We start from the raw sequence: 21,132 nt of genomic DNA, 5'->3' as shown, positions 1-21,132 counted from the left end.
TCCCAAAGGGATGTGGCTGCTAGAATGTTGTCAATATAAACATAGAAAAATTAAAATAAATAGCCCCAAGGAGTCTTATCTCATGGGAATAAGGAAGATCATTCAACCTTGTCATTTCATAATAATCGTGCTAAGGGAAAATAAGCTAACTCCTCTGACTTTTTAATTGCAAACACAGTTTTTCTCCCATAATAATATTGATACTTACATGAATAGAAGCTTTAGTTAGCAAATAATTTATAAACTTTATAATGATAAGTACCAAAAGACATTTTTAATGTTAAGATTTGATGTGTAAAAATACCAAAAGAGAAATTTTAATGTTAAGATTTGGCTTCTCAAACATAAATTTTCTCTTTTAAAAATTTAACCTCATCTCTGTCATAACATCCAATTAAGGTTCACAAGACTTGTTTTAAGAGGTTTTAGAACTTTCAGCCCAAGTGAGCCCCAAAGCAAGATTTATCTGTTATTCTTCATCTAATGTTGTATGTTATCAGCCTTGTTTTTCTTGGACATGTCTGAGGTTTGTTTAACACAAAGATACACAAATTCAGAATGAGTCTGACTAGTCACGTCGTTTATATTGAGGAGATTTCACATTTGGGGATATATGTTTGAGAGTCTGCGGTTGCCTTCCTTTTACTTTTGGGTCAAAGCCTAGTCTAAATGTATTACCAGTACTTCTAATATTCCAGGTCATATATTTAGAAGGATATTTTGTTCCATGATCTGGTCTTTTTTCAGGAGCAGAATACACTAAAGCCAATGACTGAATGTTTGGGGCCAGTTTATGCCTGGTTTGTCCCATGAACCTGTTTGTTGGAATAAAAGATGGTTGGGAATGTGTTTGGTGTCCATAACCTTTACTAGCCATACTGGGACTCTGTTACTCTTGGCTGGCCTTTTCTGTTTATTTAAAAATTCCTTATTTGGTTAGTTCTGTAGATTTTCTGAAGTTTTCATTTCTCCCCAGTTTTCTTTTTTTAAAAAAGCTAAGTAACTGAGGTATTCTTGATACCTAAAAATAATGTATATTTAAGGTGTACAGCTTGATGTTTTGATAAATGAATACATCATGAAAAGATCGACACAATCAAGCCAAGTAGTATATTCATCCCTTCTATATATTTAGAGTGTGTGTGTGTTGAGAAGATTTAAAATCTATGTTCTTAGCAAATTTCAAGTATAAAGTACAGCATTTTTAACTGTCATTATCATCCTGTACTTTAGATCTTCAAAACTCATTCATCTTGCATAACTGAAACTTCATCCCCTTTCACCAACATCTCCGTCTCACCCCCCCAACTCCACCCACCCCCCACCACTGTTCTGCTCTCTGCTTCAGTGAATTTTACTATTTTAGATTCCACATATAAGCAAAATCATTTGGCGTTTGTCTTTCTGTGTCTGGCTCATTTCAGTCAGCATGATGTCCTTCAGGTTCACCTATGCTGTCACAAATGGCAGGATCCCCATTATTGTTAAGACTAAATAATATTCCATTGTATGTACATACCACATTTTCTTTATCTATTCATTAATCTAGGGACTTCTGAGTTGTGTTCATATCTTAACTATATTATGAATAATGCTACAATGGACATGAGTATATGCCTATTCAAGATTCAGATTTCATTTCCTTTGGATTTATACCCCGTAGTGAAATTGCTGGGTCATATGGTCGTTGTTTTTAATTTTACAAGGAATCCTCATACTGTTTTTCATAATGCCTTCACCAATCTACATTTCCATCAACAATTCATAAAGGCTCCCTTTTCTCTACGTCTTCTCCCACTTATCTTTTTGATGATAACCATTCTAACAGATGTGAATGATGTCCCCTTGTGGTTTTGATTTGCATTTCTCTGATAGTGGTGATGAACATATTTTCATGCATCTTTTGTCCACTTGTATGTCTGTTTTTTGTTGTTTTGTTGTTGTTGTTATTTTTGAGAAAGGTCTATTCAGGTTTTTTGACCACTTTAAAAATTTTTTTTTTAATTCTTGAGTTATATGAGTTTTTAAATATATTTTGGATATTAACCCCTTATCAGACATATGGTTTGCAAATATTTTCCTCCACTAGGTAGGTTGAGTTTTCACTCTGTTGATTGTTTCCTTTGTTGTATAGAAGCTCTTTAGTTTGATGCAACTTCACTTGTCAATGTTTGCCTTAGTTGCCTGTGCATTTGCTGTTATGATCAATGAATTGTTGCTAATATCAGTGTCAAGAAGCTTTATTCTCTGTGTTTTCTTCCAGCAGTTTTATAGTTTAACAAAGACATGTTTAAGTCTTTCATCTATTTTGAGTTAATTTTTATTACTTGGTATGAGATAAGGGTAGAATTTCATTCTTTTGCAAATGGCTATCCAGTTTTCCTAATACCATTTATTAAAGAGACTACCTATTCCCCATTGTGTTCTTGGCACCTTGTCAAAGATTAGTTGACTGTATAGGCACAGGTATGTTTCCAGACTCTTTATTCTGTTCCATTGGTCTATATGCCTGTGTTTGTTCCAGTTCCATACTGTATTAATTACTATAACTTTGTAATATAGTTTGAAACCAGGAAGTGTGATTCCTCCAGCTTTGTTTTTCTTGTTCAGGTTTTGAGTTTGATAGTATTCCCTCTTGTTTTTTTTGGAAGAATTTAAGAAAAACTGCATTAATTATTTGTAAAATGTTTTTAGAATTCACCTGTGAAACCACCTGGTCCTGGACTTTTCTTTGTCATGAGGTTTTAGACTACTCCTTCAACACTTTTGTTTGCTATTGGTCTGAACTAGAAAAAGGAGAACAAACTAAGCCCACATTGTAGCAGAGGAAAGAAATAATAAGAACTAGGGCAAAAGTAAATCAAATAGAGTGTAGAAAAGCAATAGAAAAGATCAACCAAACCGAGAATTTGGTTTTTGAAAAGATGAAATTGACAAACCCTTAGCTAGCCTGAGGGGAAAAAAAGAAAGAAGATGCAAATAAATAAAATCAGAAATGAAAGAGGAAACATTATGATGTATGCTTCAGAAATTAAAAGGCTGATAGGGACTGTTATGAACCATTATGTGCCAAAAAATAGGAAAACTTAGAAAAAATGAATAAATTCTTAGAAACATATGACCTTTAAGACTGAATCTCATTTTTTATGCATTCAGTTAATATTTGTTGAACATATGTATTAGACAAGTTCCTAGGTATAACTTAGGATATAAAGTTCAAGGAACAGGCATTTGCTATTGAGAATTTATCATAATATTGAGTTTCTACTGATTATAGTTGCAATGTATTTTAAGAACTAAGAGAATTTCTCCCAGTTCTGTAAATAGATAATACTCTGTGGGCTTCCTGGGTGGCTCAGTGGTAAAGAATCTGCCTGCCAATGCAGAAAACATGGGTTCGATTCCTGGATCAGGAAGATCTCATAGAGAAGGAAATGGCAATCCACTCCAGTATTCTAGCCTGGGAAATCCCATGGATGAAGGAGCCTGGCAGGCCACAGTCCATGAAATCAGTAAAAGTCAGACACCACTTAACAACTAAGTGACAGTAATCTGTAGCAGTGCTTCTTAACCCAGCTGTACTGTAGAGTCACTTGGAAATCTTTATAAATGATACAAATATCAGGGCTCCACCAAAGACCAATTAAAGTGGAATCTCTGGGGTTGGAGCCCTACTATCAGTAATTTTGTAAAAGCTCTTCTAATAACTTTAATGTGTCCACTGTTAGAACTTTAGAACTGTTGCTCTACTGGATGGCATGATAGTGAAACGATGAATTTGTCTCCAGCAATCTAAGAATTTAGAGGCTGGAGTAATGAAAAAAAGAATATATTTTCTGGTAAAGAGATTTATTTATGTTTAACATTTCTCAGTCAGGTTTTTATGAAATGACTTAATCTGCAACGTGGGAAGAAAAGTCATAGACAGCAGCGTGTCAGGATATAAAAGTAATGGTTTGCCACTGTACTCCTGTGAGCCATGGTGATAACCTTTCTGAGTAGTTCTCCAATTGTCTGGTATTATTCAAAATCAAGAGAGCTTCCGTGGTGGTTTAGCGGTAGAGAATCTGCCTGCAGTGCAGGAGACACGAGTTCAATTAGGTTAGGAAGATCCCCTGGAGAAGGAAATGGCAACCCACTCCAGTATTCTTGCCTGGGTAAAACCCATGGACAGAGCAGCCTGGTATGGCTGCAAAAGAATCGGACACTACTTAGCAACTAAAACCACCACCCACTCAATATCAGCCTTGCCCAGAGTGGTTGAATGGACTTAGTATTTTCTCAAAAATTTTTCCATTCCATTATTAAGCCTATGGATATGACTCTGTAAGCCTCCAGGTTATTAGTGAATAACTAAGTTAATGCCCAGTAACTGGCGTGATTTATGCAAATTCTCTTGGGATCAACTTTCCAAAATCAATTCCATTAAAATTTCTTTCAGCAAATTTTTAAAATTTATTTTTAATTGGAGTATAATTGCTTTGCAATGTTGTATTAGGTTCTGCTGTCCAACAACATGAATCAGCTCTAAGTATACATATCTCCCCTCCATCTCGTGTCTGCCTCCCACCCAACCACATCTCACCCTCTAGCCACAGAGCACTGAGCTGAGCTCCCTGTGTTAATACATCTGCTTCCCACTAGCTGTCTATTTTATACATGGCAGTGTATATATGTCATGGCTATTCTCTCAATTAGTCCCACCCTCTCCTTCCCCCACCCATGTCCGCAGGTTTGTTTACTACATGTTTGTCTCTATTCCTGCCCTGCATATAGGCTCATTAAATTTCTCAACCATAGAGTTTAACTTTCCATCTTCAATTCAGTATCTGTCATTATCCCTGTCCCCCACCAAAGACTTCTTTCATTCTGTTTCCTCTGTTTGAGCCCAGTTTGTACAACAGAAAAGGGGAGTTTACCTGTTTTGCTCCATTTCAACCACTGAGTGTGGAGGATGCGGAGTAGAGGAAAGAAAGGATGTGTGTGTGTGTGTGTGTGTGTGTGTGTGTGTGTGTTTATGTGTTTGTGAGAGAGATTTAAAGAAAAAAGAGACACCAGGTATTAAGAGCAAAAGAAAAACAAAGAGAGATATCAGAGTTACATACACTTGGGAATGAATTATTTACCTCGAGACAGAAAAACTAAGTATAGAACAATAAATAGCATCATATTCATGTGTGATCATCAGCCAAAGCCCGTAACCACATATGCCAAGCTCAAATAGCTTAAGGGCCGGCCTCTACCTTTGCCTTTGGTGTGGGACTGACTAGTCAAGATAAGAGATCCCTTCCTATGGGAAGCAGTCAACTATTTGGGAACCTGGATCTTAAAAAAACAAAACAATGTATTTCATTGTCTCTGTTAGAAACTTTATCCTATTTTGTGAATTATCCTTTTTATTCTCTTATGAAACTGCTAATTGTGACTCTGGCCCTACTTTTTTCTAGCTGTATGACATTGGATGTGGGATTTAGTGGCTCATCTATGATGTCTTGAGTTTCCCAGGTGACACTGGTGCTAAAGAACCTGCCAATGCAGGTAGATCCAAGAGACCTGGGTCAGAAAGATCCCTAGAGGAGGGTACAGCAACCCACTCAAGTATTCTTGCCTAGAGAATCTCATGGACAGAGGAGCCTGGCAGGCTACAGTCCATGGGGTTGCACAGAGTCAGACATGACTGAAGCGACATAGCACACACACGCTATGATGTCATGTGGACAGTGCTTGGAACAGATTAGGTGTTCAATACATATTTATATTGAAAGAATGTCTAAGGTGCCTTTCAACTCCATGTCAAACACGGGACCCGTTTTGCTGTAAGACACGAAGAGGAGTAAAAACTGCTCTGAATATGAATAGTTTTAAAGAAAAATGTTGTGATTCTCCAGGCTCTCATTTTGCATCAGACATCTGGGTGATATGGGCGGATTGAAGAACTTTTGTCTCTAGCCAAAATAATTCATAAATTCCCAGCTCCAGGGTTGTATGGGGTGAGGTTGTGAGAGTCCTAGAGTTTCATAATATACATTTTCCTCATGGGGAAGATGGAAAAGTTGGACTTGATGTTGCTAAAACACATTTGTTTTTATTCTCATTCTTTGCCTCTTTTGGCTACTGAGCAAGTGTAAGATCATTTGCAAACCTTATGGCATGTGTGTATGTATTATAAAGTGCATGTCCTTCCTGCTGGTGGATCTCAAGCCAAAGGCAGCAGTTCCTTGGCCCCCACCCCTTGCCCTCTCTCCAAGGGGACAAATGCATTGCAGAGACAAATACAACTTTGAGTAAATATGTGAAAGTAAACATGCCTGTAGAAAAGAGCCAAAGTTTCTTTCCTTTACTAGCTATTTAATTTCATTTTAAACTTTTCATCTTTGATTTATTTTAGAAAGATTTTAATTGGGTTTCAGGGTCAAAAATTAGATCAAACATGAGGCCAAAATTCCTCTGTGACCTGAAATTATCCGTATAGCATTTTCTTCTGTTCTGCACCTTCATCCCTCACCTTCCTTCCTTCCTCTCTCCTTCCTTCTTTCCTCTGTTCCTACCTTTCTTCCCTCTCTCCTCTCTTGCCTCTTTTCTCTCTTCCTTTCCTCCCTCCCTCCTTCATTCCATTTTTCAGTAAAAGCTTGTGGAGTGCTAACATGCTTCGCTGGCCGCTGGGGCTCAGAGATCACACAAATAAACTACAAAGCAGAAAAACAAATAGGCAAAAATACACTTAAAAAAAAATCGTTTTCTGAAAGTGACACACATCCTGGGTGGCTGCAGGTCTGTGTCCTGATCCTTTCAACTGGGGGCCACGCTACCAACTCTGTGCCCCTTCTCCTGATGAGCCCTCTTCTTACAATGCCTCCCGCTGCCCCTGCCCACAAACCCTCAGTTGTTTAAAGTTACTTCCACCAGTGGCCCCCCCAGTCTCACTTTGCTGTATTTCTAAGGCATTGTTTTCACCATTTTTAGTGACTTTTACATAGCTTGACTTGTGTTATAGCTATTTATAGGACCCTGTCCTCCACTAAACTATCGGCACCGTGGGCACAGGTTTTATCTTGGCTTTCCTTTATAGCTTCCTGTTTTGCACACAGTAGGTTCTCAGTCAAGACTGACTGAATTGACTGAATTGACTCAGGGGGCCAGAAACCTACTGCCATACTTTGAGAAGCTGGAGTAGGGAGGGAATGCTGTTTATTTTCTTTAATTAATTGATTAAATACTTTTTGGCTGTGCTGGGTCTTCACTGCTGTGCAAGGGCTTTCTCTTGCAGTGAGTTGCAGTGAATGAGGGCTTCTCTCTAGTGTTGGTGCGGGTCTTCTCATTGTGGTGGCTTCTGTTATTGTGGAGCACAGGCTCTAGAGCACGGACTTCAGTAGCTGTGGCACGTGGGCTCAGTAGTTGTGGCTCACAGGCCAAGGCTGTTTCTTGAATTCTCCCTTCTCCCGTCACCCTCTTGGGACTCAAATGGCCCATAATGACACCCCTCCTAAGACATCACCTTCATAAGTTACTTCTGTCTCTCATCAATTGGTCCCTCTGTCCAGTTTCTCCATATTTAGTTCTCCGACCATGCCCATTAATTGTTGATCCTACATTGTACTGACTCACGGACTTCTTTACAACTTAATTATAGCTTTGAGAAGGGTCAGGGGAGTGCTCACTGTTGTACCTTTCACAATGCCTGGCTTAGTACTGGTTCCCATTGAATGCTCAATAAATGTGTGAAGTGACTGTGAATCAGAAAGCATTCTACCAGTGTGAACCTGAGCATCTTGCCCAGGGGCTCATCTTCACTTTGAGATGGTGTGTTGTATATTGTCTCATTAGATTATCTGAGCAGTCTACTTGGAACAGTTTCTGGTTCCATTAGAAGCTGGGCATGAGCACTGTGCTTTCCAGTGCCATTGTTCTCGCGTTCTTCTCTTTTGATTACATGAGCACACGCCTCACTTTCATAACCCTAGCCCATATTTGTGAGAACTTGATGCTTTGTTGTAGCATGTCTGCCTTTGAAGACAAGGCAGAGATATGTAAAATCATACTTGTTTGGGGAAAAAAGTTGGCACTTGTTTTTCTAGTCATAATTTAGAACATACCAAACACTCATAATAGCGAATAAACCAATTGAAAACTCACAGGACAAACTCCAAAATTCAGTCTATAATATCCTCTTGGGTCTAACTTTTAATTGAGCAGCTTTGCAGACTCTGAGCTGCTGCTCAAGAATCTGTAAAAGTATAAAGACACTTTCCTTAGTTCCCTAGGGTCAAGAGAAGAGCAAATACCCAGAGATGTCATCTTAGACTGTTTTCCCTAAACCTGCATGGTTTCCATTTATATTGAATTCAATCTGCACATGAAGTTATAGTAACTGTCTCTGTATACATAAATCAGAGTTTCCAAGCTGGCACAGCCTTCAGAATGTTTTTATAATGAAAGATTAGCATAGAGCAGAAGTGTTGAATTGTAAAACTAAGGTTACAAAAATACATTACCTATGCCAAAGAAACACTTTCACATCGAGGACTCAATTTATGGCACTGTTTTTCAGGGTGAAATTTCATTACCCCCTCTTCAGTTTAAAATTGTTTTCAAAATGCAGCTTTGGGGTGCACTCTTGTTTCGGTTCTTTAGGCCGCGTCAGAGTTCCTGGCAGATGGAGAAGAGCTGGTATGACACCAGGGCCATGTCTGTTCCCAGCTAGCTCACCTGATGGATGATGCCTGGCTGCATGCCTCCTTGTTGTTTGTTGTATTATTACACCAGAAAGCATTTTCAAAAGCTGCATTTATCAAGTTGTCATAATAGTTTGGCTTGCATATCTAGCTAGCCAGAAAAAAAAAAAAAAATCTCTCCCTTAGCACTGATCTGTTTGAGCTACGTGATATATCACATGCAGGAGGCAGTGCAAAGCAATGACATCCTCCGCAAGATTCCGGGACGTTCCAACTGAGTGCTTAATAGGGGAGATGTTTTTTATGTTTGCACTGGTATGTCTCACAGCACCAAAGACCTCTGTCTCCTTGTTTCAAAGGCCCTTTTCCACAGGAGGCTGTGTGTGTGTTGAGAATACATTACTCCTAGAATTTTGGTGGCTTTGTCTGATGAAGGAGCTTTAACCTCAAATGGGAGGGAAAAAAAAAAAAAAACAACTGAAGTTTGCTATGAGGAAGGTCAAAGACATTTTTTTATAGTTAAGATCAGCATTTCATAGGCAAATGTTACCAGATTAAACATTATTTGTTATGGATACTCTTGTAAGTGAATTTGTTATTATTAGACATAGGTGGTTGTCTGGGAGCACATGGCTGAGGGGATTGGGTGCATAGAAGAAGATTCATATTCAAAGTCAGTAAACATTCATTAATGTTTGTTAAAAATACTTCTATTAGTATTGATAAACAATCCTTGGAAGAAAAGCTATGAACCAACCTAGATAGCATATTGAAAAGCAGAGACATTACTTTGCCAACAAAGGTCTGTCTAGTCAAGGTTATGGTTTTTCCAGTGGTCATGTATGGATGTGAGAGTTGGACTGTGAAGAAAGCTGAGCACCGAAGAATTGATGCTTTTGAACTGTGGTGTTGGAGAAGACTCTTGAGAGTCCCTTGGACTTCAAGGAGATCCAACCAGTCTATTCTGAAGGAGATCAGCCCTGGGATTTCTTTGGAAGGAATGATGCTAAAGCTGAAACTCCAGTACTTTGGGCACCTCATGCGAAGAGCTGACTCATTGGAAAAGACTCTGATGCTGGGAGGGATTGGGGGCAGGAGGAGAAGGGGACGACAGAGGATGAGATGGCTGGATGGCATCACTGACTCGATGGCGTGAGTCTGAGTGAACTCTGGGAATGGTGAAGGACAGGGAGGCCTGGCGTGCTGCAATTCATGGGGTCGCAAAGAGTTGGACACAAAAAAAATTAAAAAAAAATAAAGAGTTGGACACAACTGAGCGATTGAACTGAACTGAACTGACTGAAAGATGCATACTAGAACATTTCTATTATTTAGGGACATAGTACATCATTAATATACAATATAAACATAGTCATCTATAGACACTTTTTATTGAGATATAATTGACATAAAATGTTATACAAGTTTAAGGCATACAAGTTGATTTAATCCATATATACATTGCAGTATGACTGTTAATGTTTTCTCTCATGTCACATAAATTATTGTTGCTTTTTTATAGTGGAAACAATTAAGATCTAGCCTGTCAGCAGTTCTGAAGTTTATAATGCAGTCTTGTCTATAATCACTAAGCTGTTCTTTAGATCTCCAGGACTCATTTATCTACTAGTTGCAAGTTCATTCCCTTAAAAGACATCTCTCCAACTTCTCCACCTCCAGGATCCTGGTAGGATTCTACTCTCTGTTTTTATATATATACTTTTTGAAGAAAGGACAGTGTTGAATTGACTCCTATTTGGACCAAGTGTCACACAAGTTTCTACATAAACAAGGCTCATTTTGATTCTCATGAAAGATATTCTGTTTTAAACATAGAATAAAACACAGAACATTAAAGAATGACTTTTTTAAGCACAAGAGTGAGACAGAGAGATCTAAGGGGAAAATGAGAACTTGAGACTTAGGAGAGTCACAGGAATGACATGTCTTCTAACTCCTTTTCTCCCTCGTGCAAAGCAAGACCACTGCTAACCATCTGCGGTGCATGCACCTCCAGTTCTAGTGCCTAGGTTTTCTGCATCCAGCTTGACCCATGGATTAGGATAGTGAGCATCTGAGGATAGCATTACACACAGTGTCTGCAGGTTCATATAACTTCTTTTTTAATGGTCAAGTTCATTGGTATCAAGTGTCAATTCCCAAAGGAAACTCTTATGATAATGTGTCTATGGAACGTGAAAAGCAGCCCAACAGTGCATTTGCACTTGGTCCTCTTGGGTGTTCTCAGAGTTTGTTATTCCTCTTGAGGTCTTCGTAAAAAGCCCCAGAAATGGAGAAGTATTTTAACTGGCTCCTAGGGGACCCCCTCCTGCTCTCTGGCTCCCGTGAACACTGAAAGTTTCACTTGAAGTGAAGGAGGAAAGCAGTGCTCTAGCACTCCATGAAGCCCTGGCTGGGGCTCTCAAACTGTTGGTCTTGTCCAAATCACGGTCGTTTTCGGACCCATAGTCTAAAGGACACAGTCTTCCTGGCGTGAGTTGCTGATATGGTTTCAGGCCTGTTCTCTTGTAAAGAGCACATAGTTTCCTTTTGGATGATTAAAAAAGAGAGAGAGATAAGCAGATGAACGCTCTTATTTCAAAATTCATTGCCCATGAGTCCATATTTGAAAGGCAGGAGGTACTCAGAGAAATTCAGTAACCTGTTCTTACTTAACAGCACTCTTTGGTTTTAAGTAATCAAAGGCAAAGCTTCATGAGCCTAATATAAGTGTTATTGTCCTTAAGAACTCTGGTATTGAAAGTACATAATTACCAGATTTTCTTGAAATGATACACTAACACCAAGGATGAGTCTGATTATTTCACCAGAAGAATCTTAGAGAAGAGATGAGAAGAATTTGTAATTTAAATCGATGTATTTTATCAGATTTTTAAAATTCTTAATGAGAGATAAATCAAATATACCTTCCTCTTTCAAAGTAAGCAGGGACAAAAAAAGCCAATAGATGGCTAAAGCCTAGAAAGGGAGCTTTTTAATTTTCTATGGCAAGTCATCTCTTCCAAGATTGTTAAATTATGGTAATTGAAACTAGGATAACATCAGGATTTTAGGTATTGGAGGAGTTTGGATGGTTTGTTATGTGTTAATTGGAGACCAATAAAGTATTCTTCAAGCCTATACTAATCTCATTATAAGTGAATTAAAGTTTGAGTAATTCACAAACAATAGCTTGTAACTGAGAAAAGGAACTTAAGTCGAAATTAATAAATGACTGGTTAGGAGTGAAGTGCTGATATCAATAAGGAACTCTCTGTTCAAATTTGGTTTCAAAATATATTTTTTTATATTTTGTTCTTTTATACTTGAAGGTTTCTGATTCATTAATTGGTCCAATACTTAACTCACTAAATACAGTCCTGTAACTCTCATAGTTTGCATTAAGCAGGCGAATTTACTTAACTCATTTGTTATTAATGGCCTATAACTTTCCTCGGAAACCATTTTGGACTGAAAGTTCTAATGCTTGTTTTCCTTTCCAGAGGTGAATTTTATTTTGTTAAAATGTGAAGAAAATAATTCAGCTGTTTTATATTAACAGACTATTTTTTAAAGAAGTTTTAAAAGGGAAGAAAATATTTTTTACTGCATAATTCTCACATGAGGCTTTTGTGCCCAGATAAATGCCTTGGATGAAGAAATTCATGCTTGGCAAAAATTAAAATCCTTGTGGTGAAATAGTCACTTTGTTACTTAAGTAAATTTTGTATTCAAATTTATTAAACTTGAACTTTTAAAAACTGCAAGTTTTTTTCACTGAAGTTCTTTCACACTACATTTTACTGAGGAGTGTGGTTCTCTTAGAGATGTTGCAAATTTACAGAGTGGATCTAGATGTCATTTACTCACTGGATTTCTCAGAATTGAGAAGCAGGTGGTATACATTGATGTGGAAAATAAGATGCAGTGAACTCCTCAGCTCAGCCTCCCAGATTTGATCTACTGTTAGTATTTTACACATCTTAAGTATGTCTTGTTCCTTTTGTATTATTATTGTTTTATATACTTTATTTAGGCAAACCTGAGTTCCAATCCCTAGTTCTCTCTTTTTTTATATATGGTTTTCAGCCTCCTAGCCTTTCTCAGCCTCACTTTTCTCACCTATTAAGTAGGAGTGATAAAACCTTCCAGTTGATGGAAGAGGTAGAGATAATGTGCACAGAATACCTAATACTGAACCAGATATCTATAGTACTCAATATACATATAGTAGAGGTTAGTATTAATATTATTGTCCACAATTAGGTAATGTCTTTTAATAATAAAGACTTTTCCAAACTCAAATATTACTGCTTCAATATCATTGTTGTTTAGTCTCTCAGTTGTCTGACTCTTTGCTACCCAATAACGTGTAGCCCACCAGGCTCCTCTGTCCGTGGGATTTCCCAGGCAAAAATAATGGAGTGGGTTGCCATTTTCTTCTCCAGGGTTTAATACCATATTTCACTCAAATAATCTCTCACTCAAAAAGTAATACAATACAGTAAAATGAAGACTTAATTTAGCAGCAGAATTAAATTATTTGCAAATCATTATTAGGTGTTAGATAATTGCAGGATGTTCTTTAGAAATAATGTTAAGTGTTTTATTTGCTGTGTTTGTTTTTGTTTTGCATTTGCTAAATGAAAAGCATTTAATTCAGTCTTTTACATTGTATACTTGTATCTCCTATTATCCAAGGATGCTTTTTAAAAAAATTATTGAACTATAGTTGATTTACAATATTGTGTTAGTTTAAGTGTACACCAAGGCATTCAGATATATATATATATATATATATAGAGAGAGAGAGAGAGAGAGAGAGAAAGAGAGAGAGAGAGAGAGGTGTAGATATAGATGCCTTTCAGATTATTTTCCATTATAGGTTATTACTAGATACTGAATATAGTTCCCTGCGCTATACAGTAAATCCTTGTTGTTTATTTTATATATAGTAGTGTATATCTATTAATCCCATATTCCTAATTTACCTTCCCCCTGCCTTTCCCCTTTGATGCTCATAAGTTTGTTTTTTGTGTTTGTGAGTACGTTATGTTTTGTAATTTTTAGATTTCACATGTAAGTGATGTCATATATTTGTCTTTATCTGATTTACTTCACTTAGCATGATAATCTCTCGTTCTGTCTCAAGGATGCTTTTGAAACATGAGTAAGTATTCATACTTTAAAATATCTAGGAAAAGGCTGATTTAAAGTATTGAAGTGGGTATTTTTCTGCTTTTTGGTGGGGTTTTGTTTTATTTTTGTAAGCATTACCTCTATAATAACCCCTTGGTGTTTGACTACAGCTTGTGTGAGTTATCTCAGTGATCACAGCTTTCAGTCAGTTTGGCCGCTCAGTCGTATCTGACTCTGTGACCCCATGGACTGCAGCACACTGGACTTCCCTGTCCATCACCAGCTCCTGGAGCTTGCTCAAACTCATGTCCATCAAGTCAATGATGCCGTCCAACCATCTCATCCTCTGTTGTCCCCTTCTCCTCTTGCCTTCAATCTTTCCCAGCATCAGGGTCTTTTCAAATGAGTCAGTTCTTCCCATCAGGTGGCCAAAGCATTGAAGTTTCAGCTTCAATATCAGTCCTTCCAATGAATATTTAGGACTGATTTTCCCCTTTAAGATGTACTGGTTGGATCTCCTTGCAGTCCAAGGGAATCTCAAGAGTCTTCTCCAACACCACAGTTCAAAAGCATCACAACTTTAGGCAGGGCCATTTCCAGATCCAGTGATATCCAGCTGACAGATGAGGAAGCAAAATCTGAGGTGCTGAGACACTTATGCAAGGGAAAGAGCAAAATCTATGACTCACATCATCAAACTCCTAGTTCAGAAGTGTTTCCATTAACCTTTCAGGGAAATGAGGTTAGGAAAATAAAAGGAGGGTGAAAAACATAGCATTTTAAAGTCTTCATGATTAATGCCAGAGTTCACAAGCAAGAAATCATCATTGGATCGCCTTTGTTTTAACTGCCTCAATGGGTCCCCTTTACCTACTGCAAAATTCATGGCTAGAAGGCATTTTTATCTCCTGCAATTCCCTGTATACACCCAAAACTCCATAACTGCTTGAAAATGTAGAAACACACCATATCTTTTCATTCCTCTGAATTTTTGCCTTTGGTTTCTTCTCCACGTATCCTTCATCTCTTTTAATATCTATTATATTTTTACATCTTTTACACAATTACTTTGTTAAATGTCTACATAATGCTTCTGTATGTGAAGCACTGTTTGAACTGCTTCACAAATATTAACTTGGTTACTCCTCAAAATAATCCCAGGAGATAAGTATTACTATTCCATTTTACAGATGACAGAACTGAGGTATAGAAACTAAGGAATAAGGGGCAGGATTTCAGAAAGAAGACTCTGCTTTCAAAGTGGTTACTTTTGACCACTACACTATGTCATATATGCTCCAGGAATTTCAAAATCAAAAAACATACCATATTCAGCCAACACTGATGTCTACATGGCATGCTACCAAAGATCTCCAGGTCACAGAATTAATTACCATGTAAAATTTATCATAAGCTGGAGCCTAGCTCTCATCTTTTTAAACTCAGAAACCTGATATATTTTTAGCAATCACATAAAGAACAGATCCCTCTCTTGGAGGCAGACTCACAGTGACTTGGCCTGTGAGATTAATATTTAATTAAAATGCTAATTTATTCACTTACAATGAAAATTATTTATTTACTTACATGTCCATAACATGAACCATACCCATCGCAGCATAACCAGCCCCTCTGCCTCTTAGCAGTCATATAAAAAAAGACTGCTCTTGGCAAATGGCTTGATCAACATAGTATTATAATGAGGGATATTTCTGGAATAAGCAAAAAGCTCACTGGCAGCAGGTAGGTTGGTATGAGGCATCTGTACTGTGATGGCAACTACCTAGCTAAGGGGATCAGGAGGATCATTGGACATTAGCCTGGGCCATTGTTGGGCAGGGCACTGACAACCTAGTATTTCTTCCATTCTCCTTTTTTCTATGATTCTGGCCAGCCTTGTCTTTCCTTGGTCCCATTCTGTTGTTGAGTGCATATTAATATAGTCAGTCTGGTTATAGTCAAGTCTTCAAGCCTAGGACTTTTCTATCTCTCTAAGATAGCCTTTGGGTAATTGTATTTTACCCAAAGGCTGAGTACCAAAGAGTTGATGCTTTCAAACTATGGTGCTGAAGAAGACTCTTGTGAATTCCTTGGGCAGCAAGGAGATCAAACCAGTCAATCCTAAAGGAAATCAACCTTGAATATTCATTGGAAGGACTGATGCTGAAGTTGAAGCTCCAATACTTTTGGTCCCCTGTTGCAAAGAGCTGACTCACTGGAAAAGACCATGATGCTGGGAAAGACAGAATGCAGGAGGAGAAGGGGACTACACAGAATGAGATGGTTGGATGGCATCAGTGACTCAATGGACATGAATTTGAGCAGACTCTGGGAGATGGTGAAGGACAGGGAAACCTGGCGTGCTGCAGTCCATGGATTTGCAAAGAGTCGACACAACTGAGCAACTGAACAACAGCAATCATATTTTCAAATGGCATTTTCTTTCTGATAGTGTTCTGAAGACCTAACACAAATACTATCTAGCATTTCTTACACCAAGTCAGAATTGTATGAATAATTTTCTTAACAGTGAAGACTAGGTCATACTCATTCTTCTTTATATTCCCAGAAGTAAATGCATTGAGTTCTGTTGAACTCATAATAGAAGTTCAGTAGATGTGTGCTGAACAAACAAGTAAATTGGGACAGTGAAGCATCACAGTTATGTGTGTAAGCTCTGAATGGCTCAGTTTCAAATCTCAGCTCTACTACTTACTAGTTGTGTGATTTGGGCAAGTTACTTAAGCTCCCTAAGCTTCCATGATCTCATCCATAAAATGGATCTGATGTTAGTACCCTGTCTCCTAGGGTTCTAATGTACAAAAACACCTCAGAAATGTACCTGGAATTCCATATTTATTTATTATTAGTATAAGCATTCTCTCAGAATTTCATATTATATTTTACTTTTTTTAAAATGTGACTTATTTTGAAAAGAGCAGATTACTACTGTTCTTATGCCGTCATTGAATGGTTCATCAAAAATTGATTGTTTCTGTTCACAAGAGTTCAGTAAAATGGAAACTCCCTTGTATTGCTGGTGGGGGTATGTAGTAGTACAGCATTTATGGAATACAATTTGGCTATATTTATCAAGAGCCATATAAAAGTTCATTGCTTGTAGTGTCATAATTCCACTTTTAGAAACTTATCTTTTCTAAAGACATAGGCAGAAACTTGGATAAAACATACATGGACATGATTTATCACACTATCATATATCAACCTCTATGTTGGAAATTGCTTACATGACAAGAAACGAAAGAATGATTTCACAGGTTACACCATTCCATGGAATAGTATGTAGCTCTCAAAATGATGTTTTTAAAGTTACTTAGTAGTGTGAGAAATACCTTCAAAAAATTTAAGTGGAAACAAAGCAGGCTATAAAAATGTAGAAGTGCTGTTATTTCCTCTGAACTGGAAAGAAATTAATATATCAAAATAACAGTAATTATCTTTACATGAGACAACTATGGGAGTATGGGATTTTTTTCTTTGAGGTCATCTTTCTTTTCTAAAACCTCTACAATGAGCATGTACTTTAGCACTGAAACTATTGCTTTAAGAATTATGACTTTTTGTGTCCTTAAATGTGTAATTTTAAGAAATACAGCAACAAATAAGTACAGTAAGTCCCCTACATATAAGTAAGTTCTGTTCCAAGAGCACATTCATAAATCCAATTTGTTCATAAGCCAAACAAAGTTAGCTTAAGTGCCCAACTAACACAATTGACTATACAGTACTGTACCATAATAGGTTTATAATACTTCTCACATACATAATACACACACACACACACACACACAAAAACAAACACAAGAAATAAAAAGCTTCTAATCTTACAGTGCAGTACCTTGAAAAGTACAATAGGACAGTACAACAGGTAGCATACAGGGCCTGGCGCCTACTGAACAGGCAAGGAGAGTTACTGACTGGAGGAGGGAGAAGAGGTGGGAGATAGGAGAGCTGAAGGTTCATCAGTAATAGGAGATGGAGGGAAAGCTGCAATTTCAGTCACGCCTGACATTGTTGGCACAAGTTCTGGTTCTTTGCTGGATTCAGTTCTATCTGTCCTCTTGAAAGAAGAATCCAGTGATGTCTGGACACTAGTTCTTTTTTTCTCATCATAGATGACACAGTAGCACTGGATTGCATTCTGAATGGCTGCTGCAACCTTTGTATATCATTCTGTGTTCCAGTCCTGTGCCTCAAAAGACTAACAGTGTCTCCTCAAACGAAGAAAATCCCTTTGCCATTTACCCCATCATGACTCTCACTGGTTCTTCAGTTACTTCTTGTTCCTCTTGTTTTCCTTTATCCTTTCTCTGGGCCTCCAATTCCTGGTGCTTCTTAGCAGGACCAGCTACATCTCTGCTGTTTGTATGCTTCCTGACATCCTGGGCTTGAAATAAAGATACTGTGGTACTGTACTCTATACAGTACCTTACAGTTAAGTACACAAAAGCATAGCCACTTGTAAAGGATTCACACAGGTGGCAATGTGCACCAGACCCATGAGCTAACTTACATGATTGGCTGTGTGAACTCACCTTCACATCTTTGCACGTGTTCAACTTGAAGGTTCATATTTAGGGAACTTGCTATACTTATTTTGAGAACTTTTGAAGCAAAATTAATACTTAGTTTCAAGTCTAATGGAGAAGTCAATTTGCATATTCAGCTTCTTCTGCTCTATTTAGTATTTGATAGTTAATTCCTACAAGGGCATACTCAAAAGAAAACAGAGGCTCTTATACTGGTATTAAAGAGGAAATTGATTTTCTAAGAGAACCATTGAAATCTGGGGCCTTTCGTTGGTGGTAATGAGTTGTTTTTTTTTCCCTTCCCCCAGGAGCTGTGAGGGAAGAAATATCCGATATAGAACATGCAGTAATGTGGTAAGCATTAACCTTCTATGATTGTGATAATGTATTTTGTAAGCCCTGAATAATGCTAAGCAGTCTCATGTATCCTGAGCAGATATCAACTAATTAGTATATTACCAAGAGTTATTTATTTCATGGTATATGGATTATATACATTAAAAAATAGTTATTTTTAATGTTCCTCAAGACAAACTTTTAATCACTTGGCCAGATTGAAACTAACTACACTATTTAAAAATAAGAACTGTGTTTCCTCTCTGCTTTCTGGCTTCACATCTAGGTCTCTTGAAAGCAAAAAGAGAAATGAGAAAAGAGAAACCACTTGGGAATCATGAAATAAACATCAGTTCATCAAACTCAGATTTGATAAATTAATTCGTTTAACAAATACTGTTCAATACCAACTGTATGTGAGGCACTGAACTACTACGAAGATCAATAGCATGTGGTTGCTGTCTTAAAACATCTGTGTTATGGTAAGGGATGTAGCAAGAGAAGACAGATGCTGACAAATGTAGAAAGAAAGGGATTACGTTCTTGTGGGTTAAAAGCAGAGAGAAATCTGAAGGGCCTTCCAGAAGGAGGTGATTTGACGTAGGGCTGAGAAGCCTAGGAAGGCTGTGATTGGCCCAGACTAGGTGGGAGGAGATGATAGCCAGTCCAAGTGGAGGAGACATAACAGGCAACTTTGGAGACAGGAATATTGAAGGTGTGTTCTGAACACGAATTTAAATAGGATTGTGCTTAGCAGTATGGAAGAGAAGAATTGAAAGATATTTTGAAGTTACACCATGAAGAGATTTGAATATTAAGCTTCCAAGTTTATTTTCCTTCAGTTACTAATGGAGGGTCACCAGAGGTTGTGGAGTGAGAGTAGGATATTGTTGAGTTCCACTTTGGGAAGTTTAATTCTGTAATGTTGTGAGGGATGCACTGGAACAGAAAACAAGTGGAGAGCGAGAAGTAATGAAGGGTGAAAACAGGAGGAAATAGATATGAGAGGTCAAAATTAAAGTCACTCTGTAAGACTTCCCAAGTAATTTAGTTAGAGTGATGACTTGTAGTGGGAGTAAAGGAATGATTTACTTGCATGTTTAGAGCTCTAGTGCTTCTGAATCACTTTCTTAAAGATGTTCTTTTTTGTTGTTGTTTGCATGATGGGCATCTTCCTTATTGTGATCTGAGCTCAAATGCCACCTCTTCAAAGAGATTTCCTTGACTACTTTATCTAATATAGTTGTACCATTGCTTGGCTCCAGCTCTCACAATAGTCAGTCAATCATATTTAGCTTTTTTTTTTTTTTTTTTACTTTTTTGCACAGTGTGGGCTTCTCTAGTTGTGGTGTGTGAGCTTAGTTGCCCATAGGAATGTGGGATCTTAGTTCCCCAACCAGGGATCAAACCCATATCCCCTGCATTGGCTGATGGACTTTTAACCACTGGACCACCAAGGAAGTCCCTATCTTATTTGAGTCTTTATTTATGTTCTGTTCCCTGACTCTAGAATGTGAATTCCTTAAGCATAAATAGAGTGTCATTTACCTTATCCACTCCTTCATCCCCAGTGCCTAGAACTTATATATTTATCAAGCATACAGTAAATATTTGTTGAATGCAAAATGAGTACTGGTCTTCTAGAAGAATGGTGAATGTCATTATCAAAAGTGTGAACACTGAGAGGTTTGAGAGAAAAGTGAAAGTGAAAGTCAATGAGTCATGTCCAATTCTTTGTGACCCCAGGCTCCTCTGTCCATGGAATTCTCCAGGCCAGAAGCAGTTACTCTAGTGTATCAGGAATGGAATCAAGATGCAGTACATAAAGCATATTAACAAAGAAATGGAATCTATAGGTCTGTTGTTCCTATAAAGTGTTAACAGAGACACTCCATCATTTGTAGAGCCACAGAAGGGTGGGAGGATGTGTTGCTTTTTTTTTTGTTTTGTTTTTTAAATAAGAGAGCCTTGAGAGATGAGTTTGATCTGGAGGGCAAGCTGGGTGATATTTGCAGGTAAGAGTAGACTTGATGCCACAGGTCCCAAAGCCAGCATTGGATGACAAGAAGAGAAGGAATCTTGATAGAGGGAAAGGACATAAACTCTGTTCTTAAAAACAGACACAAATTGAGAAAGACACAAATTGAGGATATAGAAAACTTTTGAAGACCACGTTGTTGTAGCAGAGGGGGTTCAACTGAGATTAGAGAACTTGCTCTTACAGAGAATGTGGTCCAGAGTCTGTTAGGTCTTAGTCTGGCAATACTGAGATGCCCCCCAAAAATGTACAGTGGAATCCACATATGAGCAATATCACACAATATTTGTCTTTCTCCGTCTGACTTACTTTACTTAATTTGGTAATCTCTAGGTCCATCCATGTTGCTGCAAATGGCATCATTTCATTCTTGTTTATGGTAAAGTAATATTCACTG

The 21,132-nt window shown here is 37.7% G+C and overlaps 1 protein-coding gene across 4 annotated transcripts in view; it reads left to right on the top strand.

Moving 5' to 3' along the window:
* ADAMTSL1 (ADAMTS like 1) overlaps positions 1-21,132 on the top strand; it is a 1,120,558-nt gene that overhangs the window by 684,930 nt on the left and 414,496 nt on the right. For all 4 annotated transcript variants that reach the window (XM_070794493.1, XM_070794491.1, XM_070794494.1 and 1 more), the window contains one exon: positions 18,670-18,715. In XM_070794493.1, the coding sequence (XP_070650594.1) occupies positions 18,670-18,715 (46 nt within the window). The remainder of the gene's footprint in view (positions 1-18,669; positions 18,716-21,132) is intronic.

The sequence above is a fragment of the Bos indicus genome, chromosome 8 (assembly GCF_029378745.1).
Source record: "Bos indicus isolate NIAB-ARS_2022 breed Sahiwal x Tharparkar chromosome 8, NIAB-ARS_B.indTharparkar_mat_pri_1.0, whole genome shotgun sequence".
In the NCBI taxonomy this organism is placed as follows: Eukaryota; Metazoa; Chordata; class Mammalia; order Artiodactyla; family Bovidae; genus Bos; species Bos indicus.
Note: the sequence above shows the minus strand (reverse complement) of the source record. Positions and strands in the feature narration are given on the sequence as shown.